Raw genomic sequence first — 12,125 nt, forward strand, 5'->3', positions numbered from 1 at the left:
GACACGACCGGTCATTGAATGGTTTGATGAGCCTGAACAACGATGTAAACCATATGAAATGGCCGTCTCAGTTATCAGATCTCAACACTTCCGAGAGAGTTTGGAGCGGCGTCTGAGGCGGTTTCCACCACAGGTCAAACAAAACACCAAATGATGGAATTTGTTGCATCTTTCCGATTGAGCTCCAGACACTTGTAGAATCGAGGCCAAGGTACAGAGAAGCTGTTCTGGCTTGTGGTGGCTGTGGTGTGGTGGCTGTGGTGTGGTTGGTGTGGTGTGGCTGTGGTGTGGTTGGTGGTGTGGTGTGGTGTGGTGTGGTGTGGTGTGGTGTGGCTGTGCTGTGGTGTGGTGGTGGTGTGGTGGTGTGGTGTGGGTGTGGAGGGCGTGGGTGTGGTGTGGTGTGGTGTGGCGTGGGTGGTGGTGGTGTGGTGTGGTGGGTGTGGCGTGGGTGTGGTGGTGTGGTGTGGTGGTGTGGTGGTTGGTGTGGTGGTGTGGTTGGTGTGGTGTGGGTGTGGTGGTGTGGTGTGGTTGGTGTGGTGGTGTGGTGTGGTGGTGGTTGGTGTGGTGGTGTGGTTGGTGTGGTGGTGTGGGTGTGGTGGTGGGTTGGTGTGGTGTGGTGGTTGGTGTGGTGTGGTGGTGTGGTGGTGGTTGTGGTGTGGGGTGGTTGTGGTGGTGGGGTGGTTGTGGTGGTGGGTGTGGTGTGGTGTGGTGTGGTGTGGTGTGGTGTGGTTGTGGTGTGGTGGTGTGGTGTGGTGGTGTGGTTTTGGTGTGGTGTGGTGGTGTGGTTGTGTGGTGTGGTGGTATGGTTGTGGTGTGGTGTGGTGTGGTGGTGTGGTGTGGTTGGTGTGGTGTGGTGGTGTGGTGTGGTGGTGTGGTTGTGGTGTGGTGGCCCAACTCCCTATTAAGACACTTCATGTTGGTGTTTTCTTTATTTTGGCAGTTACCTGTATGTGTAACTAGATCTCTAATATAAGATACTTTTGGGAGGTATTTTCTAGTACAGCTATAGGTGGTAAGGAGATTTGAGGAAATCGAATAGGATGCTATAGACCCCTGAATCTCAACTCCTGGAAGCCAGATCCACTTTGTGTTTTAATTGTTCCCCTCTAATCAGGGACAAATTTAGACCTGGGACACCAAGGTGGGTGCAATTAATGATTGGGTGGAACAGAAAACCGGCAGGCTCCGGACCTCGTAGGGTCAGAGTTGAATACCGCTGTCATAGAGGATTATAGACCTATAGCAATCCCCTTTTAGTTACACTGATGAAACCAAGATTGAAGTCTTTGGCCTGAATGTCAAGCGTCACGTCTGGAGGAAACCTGGCACCATCCCTACGGTGAAGCATGGTGGTGGCAGCATCATGCTGTGGGGATGTTTTTCAGCATCAGGGACTGGGAGACTAGTCAGGATTGAGGAAAAGATTAACAGAGCAAAGCACAGAGAGATCCTTGATGAAAACCTGCTCCAGAGTGCTGAGGATCTCAGACTGGAGTGAAGGTTCACCTTCCAACAGGACAGCGACACGAAGCACACATCCAAGAAAACGCAGGAGTGGCTTCAAGACAAGTCTCTGAATGTCCTTGAACCTGATTGAACATCTCTGGAGAGACCTGAAAATAGCTGTGCAGCGACACTCCCCATCCAACTTGACAGAGCTTGAGAGGATCTGCAGAGAAGAATGGGAGAAACTCCCCAACTACAGGTGTGCCAAGCTTGTAGTGTCATACCCAAGAAGACTCAAGGCTGTAATTGCAGCCAACTATTACATACACTCCAACCAGGAGGTTCTACACTTCAAAATGGCCAGAAAACCAGGTAGCAACATTGGCTATCAGGTGATGGAGTGATCGATTCATAATATACCTCCTCTTCCAGGGGGGCCGGGGGATCCACTGTTACCCTTGGGCCCCTGGAGGGCCACACCTGTGGCACCAGGGGGCCCGATGCTCCCGGGGGACCCAGGTTGGCCGGGGAAGCCCATCTCTCCCTTCTGACCAGGGAACCCAGGGTTACCTGGAAGACCAGGGGCGCCAAAATCTCCCTTAGCACCTGGAGGGGACAGACGGCAACCACACAGGGTCATTTCAGAATCAGAATCACTTTAAATAGCCAAGTACATTTTTACACATACCTGGAAATTGACTAAGTGAATTGACTCAGTGAATTGGTGCTGCCAGCAATAGCATTAGTAGCAGCAGTAGCAGTAGCAGTAGCAGTGAATTGACTCAGTGAATTGGTGCTGCCAGCAATAGACAAATTGTAAAGACAGAGTACAGATGGAAGACAAACATTATACAGACAGTATATACAATATAAATACAGAGAACCTGAAACATTGAACATTTGGTTGGGTGGAGGAGAAGTGTTGATTGAAGGATGTTGGTCGATGTAGCGTTGTAGTAGTAGTAGTAGTAGTAGAAGTAGTAGTAGTGGTGGTGGTAGTAGTAGTAGTAGTGGTGGTGGTAGTAGTAGTATTAGTAGTAGTAGTAGTAGAGTTGGGGCAGCAGTAGCAGTAGTATTAGTAGTAGAGTTTTGTGGTGTGCATGGTGTGTGTGGTGTGTGTATGCTGTGTTTATTGTGTCTGTATGATGTGTATGGAATGTGTGGTGTCTGTATGGTGTGTACAGTGTGTATGGTGTCTGTATGGTGGGTACAATCCAGTAGTGTGACTCTCACCTGGTGACCCTGGGAGACCAGGAGAACCTGGGCCGCCGAAACCAGAAAGACCTGGAAGAGAAGAAGATCATGGAAAAAAAGAGGAGTGAGATTGAGACATCCAACTATTATATAACACATTTTGGAAGAATCTTCATTTTCAAAGAGATTTGAAAGAGAATAGTCATACCATTATACAAGTACATGGTCTTTCTGCGTAATATCACCATGACACGCACAAATCAGTGATGAGAACTGTATCATGGGTAATGTAGTTTTCTCGCGTGACTACGCCACCTACCTTGGTCTCCTTTGACTCCCGCTGGTCCAGGGATTCCGTCGCGACCTGCCTGACCCTTGTCGCCTGGGAACCCAGGTGATCCGGCACGGCCATTCTCTCCCGGTCGCCCAGGGCCTCCGGCGAGACCGGGGTTACCAGGGGTACCGTCCAGACCCTTAGGCCCGGGAATACCGGGAGAACCTAAATGAATTACCGTAAAGACAGACGGACAGACTTAATGACACAGGTAGATGGATTTTACATGAAGACACTATTCCTGGTTTTTCCACTGTCCAGCACTGGTGGTTAGCACCAGAACCGTTAGTTACCGGAAGCGTACCTTGGAATCCTGGGAGGCCGGGGTCGCCTTTGGCTCCGGGGCCACCGGGAAACCCTGGAAGCCCTGGTGTTCCGGGAGTTCCTTTCACTCCATTTTGTCCGGGGAATCCCGACCGACCAGGCTCACCCTGTGTGTGAGAGTATGTGAGAGTGTATGAGTGTGAGAGTGTGTGTGAGAGTGTGTGAGAGCATATGAGTGTGAGAGTGTGTGTGTGAGAGTGTGTGTGTGAGAGTGTGTGAGAGCGTATGAGTGTGAGAGTGTGTGTGTGAGAGAGAGAGGAATAAAGTTACATTATAGATAGAGAACAGTCATTTCTCTAACATTGAAAGTAAAACTAACAGTATTAGCTCTACAACTACTGATAACAACATCATCAATATAGCACTTTATATTACAAATCTCATTCATATTGAGTCGACAGTTCACTACAAAATACTCAAATAACTCATCTAAACCTGGAGAGATAAAGATTCAAGCATAAAGGAACCCGTGGTTCTATGCAGTTCTAGATGGTTCTAAAGTCATTTCCATACCTTGGGACCTGTAGCTCCTGTGGCACCAAATCCGGGGGAACCTGGGTCTCCTTTAGCTCCGGGGAACCCAGGTGCTCCTGAACTACCGGGCACGCCCGACCGACCTAGCTGACCTGGAGTTCCTTTCGCTCCTGTGGGTCCTGTGACATCATCATAAATGGACAATAAGATTAGCGCAGTTGGCCAAATAGAGTTCATTCACAACACTCCAACTATGATTCATCTATCAATCAGTTCACTGACAACACTAATCAATCAGTTCACTGACAACACTAATCAATCAGTACACTGACAACACTAATCAATCAGTTCACTGAAAACACTAATCAATCAGTTCACTGACAACACTAATCAATCAGTTCACTGACAACACTAATCAATCAGTTCACTGACAACACTAATCAATCAGTTCACTGACAACACTAATCAATCAGTTCACTGACAACACTAATCAATCAGTTCACTGACAACACTAATCAATCAGTTCACTGAAAACACTAATCAATCAGTTCACTGACAACACTAATCAATCAGTTCACTGACAACACTAATCAATCAGTTCACTGACAACACTAATCAATCAGTTCACTGACAACACTAATCAATCATTTCACTGACAACACTAATCAATCAGTTCACTGAAAACACTAATCAATCAGTTCACTGACAACACTAATCAATCAGTTCACTGAAAACACTAATCAATCAGTTCACTGACAACACTAATCAATCAGTTCACTGAAAACACTAATCAATCAGTTCACTGAAAACACTAATCAATCAGTTCACTGACAGCACTATTTTCATCACTAAACTACAGAACTACTGATTCATAATGGGTTTATATCAACAGGAGTGTGTTAGATGGTTGAGAATGGCCGAGTCTAAGGGGTTATGGGGTCTTTAAACACATTTTATAATTATTTATTGCATTGTAGTGAATAAAATATAAAAGTGACAAGAGAATAAACATATCATGGTGGTGCAGAGTGGATATGGGAATTTATAGAACATGATGGTGATGATATGAGGTTATACAACATGATGGTGATGGTATGAGGGTATAGAACATGATGGTGATGATATGAGGTTATAGAACATGATGGTGATGGTGATGATATGAGGTTATAGAACATGATGGTGATGGTATGAGGGTATAGAACATGATGGTGATGGTGATGATATGAGGTTATAGAACATGATGGTGATGGTATGAGGGTATAGAACATGATGGTGATGATATGAGGTTATAGAACATGATGGTGATGGTGATGATATGAGGTTATAGAACGTGATGGTGATGATATGAGGTTATAGAACATGATGGTGATGATATGAGGGTATAGAACATGGAGATGGTGATGATATGAGGTTATAGAACATGATGGCGATGGTGATGATATGAGGTTATAGAACGTGATGGTGATGGTGATGATATGAGGTTATAGAACATGATGGTGATGATATGAGGGTATAGAACATGATGGTGATGATATGAGGTTATAGAACATGGTGATGATGGTGATGGTATGAGGGTATAGAACATGGTGATGATGGTATGAGGTTATAGAACATGATGGTGATGATATGAGGTTATAGAACATGATGGTGATGGTATGAGGGTATAGAACATGGTGATGATGGTATGAGGTTATAGAACATGATGGTGATGGTGATAGTGGGAATATGAGGTTATAGAACATGATGGTGATGATATGAGGTTATAGAACATGATGGTGATGATATGAGGGTATAGAACATGGTGATGATGGTGATGGTATGAGGGTATAGAACATGGTGATGATGGTATGAGGTTATAGAACATGATGGTGATGATATGAGGGTATAGAACATGATGGTGATGGTATGAGGTTATAGAACATGATGGTGATGGTGATAGTGGGAATATGAGGTTATAGAACATGATGGTGATGATATGAGGTTATAGACCATGATGGTGATGATATGAGGTTATAGAACGTGATGGTGATGGTATGAGGTTATAGAACATGATGGTGATGGTGATAGTGGGAATATGAGGTTATCAGCTGGATGACACCCACCTGGGAAGCCCATCTCTCCCATGTTGCCTTTAAGTCCTTGGCTTCCTGGTGAGCCTGATCCTCCAGGGATACCCATGTCTCCTTTGGGACCTGAAGATATTACGTAAAGAATGGTAAATAATCAATACATGACATTAGAGATCTCGTTTGGGACCTGAGCACACGGAAAGAGAATGTTAGGAGTGACTGCTCAGTAGAGGACGTTATGGAGAACATTCTGGTGCTCAATGACAACTTTAGACATAGGTATTTTATAAGCCCATGTTGGTTAGGCATTTCTGAAGATGCAAGACACTAATAATGAAATAATTAATATCTGAACGGCACATTGAAGTCAACAGGAAACATTATCAAGTAAGATATCTAGGTAGGATGACTGTACTATATGATGACTGTACTATATGATGTCTGTACTATATGATGACTGTACTATATGATGACTGTACTATATGATGATGACTGTACTATATGATGACTATTATAGGATGACTACTATAGGATGACTACTATAGGATGACTACAATAGGATGACTACAATAGGATGACTACAATAGGATGACTATTATAGGATGACTACTATAGGATGACTACAATAGGATGACTACAATAGGATGACTACAATAGGATGACTATTATAGGATGACTATTATAGGATGATTACAATAGGATGACTATTATAGGATGACTTTACTATCGGATGACTTTACTATAGGATGACTTTACTACAGGATGACTTTACAATAGGATGACTTTACTATAGGATGACTATACTATAGGATGACTTTACTACAGGATGACTTTACTACAGGATGGCTGTACTATAGGATGACTGTACTATAGGATGACTATTATAGGATGACTATTATAGGATGACTGTATTATAGGATGACTTTACGATAGGATGACTTTACGATAGGATGACTTTACTACAGGATGACTGTACTACAGGATGACTGTACTATTGGATGACTGTACTATAGGATGACTGTACTATTAGATGACTTTACTAAAGGATGACTGTACTATAGGATGACTGTACTATAGGATGAATGTACTATTGGATGACTTCACAATACCTTGAGGTCCAGGTAACCCAGGTCTTCCATCCTGTCCTGGTATACCAGCGTCTCCAGGGAGACCGGAAATACCCTTCTGACCCGGCTGACCTCGCAAACCTACACAGCACAGAGACAGGATGGTTAGACATGTTTCAGTAATAGCAGTAAACATATCAAACAAGAGTTGGGCATCCATCTATGCTGAGTGTAAGACTTTCTTCTACACTGGGGAGAACTTCGACATTCATAACGCTTGCAAAGGTGCCTAGATTTGTGATGGGAGTGGCCAGCGGAGCACCATTTTGGGCACCCTTTTATTTACTCAAATCCTGCATTTTATAGTCATTATGATCATGGCAGATAGATAGATAGACAGAAAGACCGACCAACAAACAGACGTACCTGGTTCTCCTGCATCTCCTTTGGCTCCCTTGATTGAAGGGGGAGAGTTGCTGGGCCCGGGGAGTCCTACGAGACCGGGGTCTCCCCTGTCTCCCTTCAGACCTGGACTGCCGGTCCCACCTGGTCGCCCTGGGAAACCATCGTCACCTGGAGGAAGGAGACACTCAGGGTCAGAGGGTCTATTACCCGAGACACATACAGTACTAACACGTGTGTGTTTATGTGTGTGTGTGGGTTCCTTATAGCTAATGCAGCAGATGTTTAGGACTAGTTTGTTTGATTGTAAGACTTGGCATCTGTGTGATCTTGGTCATATGTGGATCTATTGCGACTGCTGTCCTACGACTCCATGGTCTATATAGTAGCAGTCCCTTGAGGTGTGTGCTTGTGTGTGTGTGCATGTGTGTGTGTGTAGCTGCCTTTAGGTCCAGGGAAGCCGGGCCCTCCGGGGTTGCCAGGGGTTCCCACAGATCCAGGAGTTCCCATTACACCCATGTTTCCTTTACCACCTGTTGAAAGACAGAGAGCTAGGTTGGGGACTTTTCTGGAAGTCAAAGATGGAGCAAGAAGCATAATATGTAGACAGTCAAACACATCAAACAGAAAATAAAAACAAACTAGAGAGAGAGGAGACAGGTTACACATCATCTGACTAGCCTCCTCCCATCAACACAGGTTACACATCTTCTGACTGGCCTCCTCCCATCAACACATCATCTGACTGGCCTCCTCTCATCAACACAGATGACACATCTTCTGACTGGCCTCCTCCCATCAACACAGGTTACTTTGGGTCTTTACTGGAAGTCAGAGCATGCGTCCCTAATGACAGCCTATTCCCACTACCTTTGACAAGGGCTCTTATCAAAAGTAGTGCACTATAAAGGGAAATGGATTCCATTTAAGATGTAGTCGGAGAATAGCAAGCATGACGTGTAAAATAGTCAGTCAGAGATGTCAAACTGAAAATAATATCTTACTGGGCCATCTGTACATACATAACACAGATACAGATTGATAATCAGACAGAGACTGAAACAGACAATATAGGCTGTGTTTACACAGGCAGCCCAATTCTGATTTTATGCCACTAATTGGTCTTTTGACCAATCAGATCCAATTTTTTGCCATTAATTGGTCAAAAGATCCGAATTGGGCTGTCTGTGTAAACTCTGATTCTGATCTTTTTCCTAATTATTGGCAAAAGATCTGATCCAATAATTGAACAAAATATCAGATTTGGGGTCCTGGGTAAACGCTGCCATAGATCAGAAATGACGTTATCTTACCAGGCAGGCCAGGTATTCCATCGCGGCCAGGGCCACCGGGGTTACCCTGAGGTCCAACTCCCCCGGGGCTGCCGGGGAAACCGGGACTTCCTCTGTCTCCTGGCAACCCTGTAATGCCCGGGCCAGGAAGACCGGGGTCTCCCTTCTCTCCATTGTTGCCTGAGTATCCTGCAACGCAGAGAATCAAGGACAGTGTCAGGACAGATTCTCACTTTCTGATCAGCATCTGTCCCTCATCTATGACATCACAGAAAGTAAATTTTGTCAAATGCAACAACAACAAAAAATTCTGTCTTGAAGGACAATAAAGCTTTTTGAGTTTGACTTGCAGTGCTAGTGGAATCTAATGACTATTCAACACATTGTAAAGGTCACATATGACAGTCCAGAATAAAATAACCTAATTGTATATCATTACCTCATAGCTGGAGTAATGTCATGCAGAACAGAAGTACAGTCCCTAAACCAATCAACCAATCACACAGAAATACAGTACCAATTAACCAATCAGCTGCCAAAAAGAGACTTTAGTTCAGATAGGCTGCGATACAATACCTTTCTCGCCTTGAGGTCAAAGTTCAGAGAGCGGCAGGTAAGCAGGGCAAATGTTCAAAATGGAGCTGATGGAAGGATGGAGTGGATCGGAGAATGAGAAAGAGATGTGGGGAAGGGGGGGGTGATACTCTAGGTCTATCCAACATGACACAGATGAGGAAAGAGCCTTCAGAACTGAGCCCTGGGTGGAGGGGACTGGTTCGTAAGTTGTTCTGTGTACTAGCCAGGTAGAGGACAGTGTGAAGTGATTCGTGAGGTTTTGGCTTGAACCAGAAAAGGTACATTGTGTTTAAGAATGAGGAGAACAAATACATGAAAGTTGTGGGTGGGTGATAGCTGACAGCTACACAAGTGGAATTCACCAAAGAGACATCGACAACACACAAAAGAAGAAGAGAAAAAGATTGTTGTGAGGTGAGAAGACAAAGAAAGAGTGAACTCCCAAGATCAGGGTACGGTTACCGTCGCTGACTGACAATGCGTCTGTCTGAGACAGGATCTCCCATAGAGACATGCTATCGCCATGTTGACATCATTCAGTGCTTAACAAATACACCCTTTACAGGTGAACCACTTACAAACTGTTTGCAAACCCTTTGGTGCTCAAAAGCCTTGCAGTGAGGTGGCGTTACCTGCTTAATAACTAGTGTGACAACATAGCCTGAACCACATAGCCAGCCCACTGAGATACATCATTAACATTAATATAAGAGTCCTTAGGGTGACCATGCACATAACACTGTGTGACTGTGTGAATCCATTCTGGACATATTCAGTCATCTCAAACACAAGACACCCTGGTAAAAACAACAGGCTCACTATGTATTTTAAAATGCAGCATAGATACACATATTACATGGGTTTTCCTTTTGTTTAATATGATAACAATTCTTAGCATTGCATCTACAATATGGTGATACTAGAAGGTCTGCTGCAACCACATGTAAATGACACCAATTCTCAATCAAATTCTATCACTCAATCTCCAATCAATATATCTATCAGAATTCATCTCTATCAATCTCAAATCTCAAACAATGCTATCAATCTTAATCTCAATATCAGACTCAAACACTATCGATCTCTCATCAATCAGCTAGTCAAAAGTCAGCTCTGTTCTGTTTGTTGTTATAAGGCTTACCTGGAGCACCAATAGGTCCTGGGGGTCCGACAGGGCCGGGGACACCCTGAGAGCCGATGGAGGGTGATCCTTGAGGGCCACGATCTCCGGTTCTACCAGGGATACCAGAGTCACCTGGGAGACAGAAAGACAGACAGGTACAGACCACACAATATAGCAATACCAACTAACTAGCTAGTTAATAAAATACTCTATATCTGGACTAAGGATCATTTGGAGCATGCTGTAGGTCTAGAACGATGCTTAATCTGTGTCTGGAAAAATCATCACAGAAAGAATTTGCCTAGATTATAGTATGATATTGTTGAAGTATGAAGAGACTATATAATAACATAGCCATCTTAAAAATGACTTTAATTCGAAACCACTGACACAGACTTAGTCAGTATACATTAGGTGACCGGTGTGGGAATCAAACCCACAACGTCAGCGTTTCTAAGCGCCAAACTCCAGCCGACCACGCCATCAGAAGTTGGAACCGTACCTTTGGCACCAGGGCCGCCGTCAAAGCCAGATCGTCCTGGCAAGCCGGGGTTGCCAGGGAAACCAGAGTCTCCTTTGGATCCAGGTGATCCTTTATCTCCGGGGAAGCCTGGTGAGCCCTGGGGACCTGACAGCCCGAAGCCTGGCTCTCCCTATCACACACAGACAAAGAAAAACTGCAATGAATATACAAACACAGACAAATGTTAACAGAGTCAACTGTGTCTGTCAGATAACTAGGTCTAAACTTGCTGTTACCCTTCACTTGATCCTATGTTATCTAGTTTGAATACTCATAGCTGTACATGTAAATGACTGTAATTAAGTCCATATACAGTAGTGGGGATGTGGTAAGCAACTTAACTCCGGGTCCACCTGGTTGTCTGTCTCTAAAGTAGTAGAGTTAATCTGTATCTATAGTAGTAGAGTTAGTCTGTATCTATAGTAGTATAGTTAGTCTGTATCTATAGCAATAGAGTTCATCTGTATCTATAGCAGTAGAGTAAATCTGTATCTATAGTAGTAGAGTTAGTCTGTATCTATAGTAGTAGAGTTAGTCTGTATCTATAGTAGTAGAGTTAGTCTGTATCTATAGTAGTAGAGTTAGTCTGTATCTATAGTAGTAGAGTTAGTCTGTATCTATAGTAGTAGAGTTTGACTGTATCTATAGCAGTAGAGTAAGTCTGTATCTATAGTAGTAGAGTTAGTATGTATCTATAGTAGTAGAGTTAGTCTGTCTCTATAGTAGTAGAGTTAATCTGTATCTATAGTAATAGAGTTAGTCTGTATCTATAGTAATAGAGTTAGTCTGTATCTATAGTAGTAGAGTTAGTCTGTATCTATAGCAGTAGAGTACAGTCTGTATCTATAGTAGTAAATCTGTATCTATAGTAGTAGAGTAAGTTAGTCTGTATCTACAGTAATATCTATAGAGTTAGTCTGTATCTATAGCAGTTGAGTTAGTCTGTATCTATAGTAGTAGAGTTTGACTGTATCTATAGCAGTAGAGTAAGTCTGTATCTATAGTAGTAGAGTTAGTATGTATCTATAGTAGTAGAGTTAGTCTGTCTCTATAGTAGTAGATTTAGTCTGTCTCTATAGTAGTAGAGTTAGTCTGTATCTATAGTAGTAGAGTTAGTCTGTATCTATAGTAGTAGAGTTAGTCTGTATCTATAGTAGTAGAGTTAGTCTGCATCTACAGTAGTAGAGTTAGTCTGTATCTACAGTAGTGGGGTTGTACCTTAGCTCCAGGTGCACCTGGCTGTCCTGGGAACCCGTCCACACCTGGTCTACCTGGACCTCCGGGACCACCTGGCAAACCAG

General features: G+C 43.7%; 1 protein-coding gene across 1 annotated transcript in view; it reads right to left on the reverse strand.

Moving 5' to 3' along the window:
• Positions 1-12,125, reverse strand: part of LOC112237840 (collagen alpha-5(IV) chain-like) — a 113,822-nt gene that overhangs the window by 20,205 nt on the left and 81,492 nt on the right. Inside the window, exons 26-38 of the mRNA XM_042328134.1 lie at positions 12,043-12,125; positions 10,804-10,954; positions 10,320-10,433; positions 8,624-8,791; positions 7,754-7,843; positions 7,335-7,481; positions 6,951-7,049; positions 5,875-5,964; positions 3,812-3,951; positions 3,279-3,405; positions 2,960-3,139; positions 2,680-2,730; positions 1,867-2,052 (exon numbers count right to left, since the gene is read on the reverse strand). The exon at positions 12,043-12,125 is cut by the window's right edge and continues 15 nt beyond it. Of these exons, the coding sequence (XP_042184068.1) occupies positions 1,867-2,052; positions 2,680-2,730; positions 2,960-3,139; positions 3,279-3,405; positions 3,812-3,951; positions 5,875-5,964; positions 6,951-7,049; positions 7,335-7,481; positions 7,754-7,843; positions 8,624-8,791; positions 10,320-10,433; positions 10,804-10,954; positions 12,043-12,125 (1,626 nt within the window). The remainder of the gene's footprint in view (positions 1-1,866; positions 2,053-2,679; positions 2,731-2,959; positions 3,140-3,278; positions 3,406-3,811; positions 3,952-5,874; positions 5,965-6,950; positions 7,050-7,334; positions 7,482-7,753; positions 7,844-8,623; positions 8,792-10,319; positions 10,434-10,803; positions 10,955-12,042) is intronic.

This window comes from Oncorhynchus tshawytscha, linkage group LG10 (assembly GCF_018296145.1).
Source record: "Oncorhynchus tshawytscha isolate Ot180627B linkage group LG10, Otsh_v2.0, whole genome shotgun sequence".
Classification (NCBI taxonomy): domain Eukaryota; kingdom Metazoa; phylum Chordata; class Actinopteri; order Salmoniformes; family Salmonidae; genus Oncorhynchus; species Oncorhynchus tshawytscha.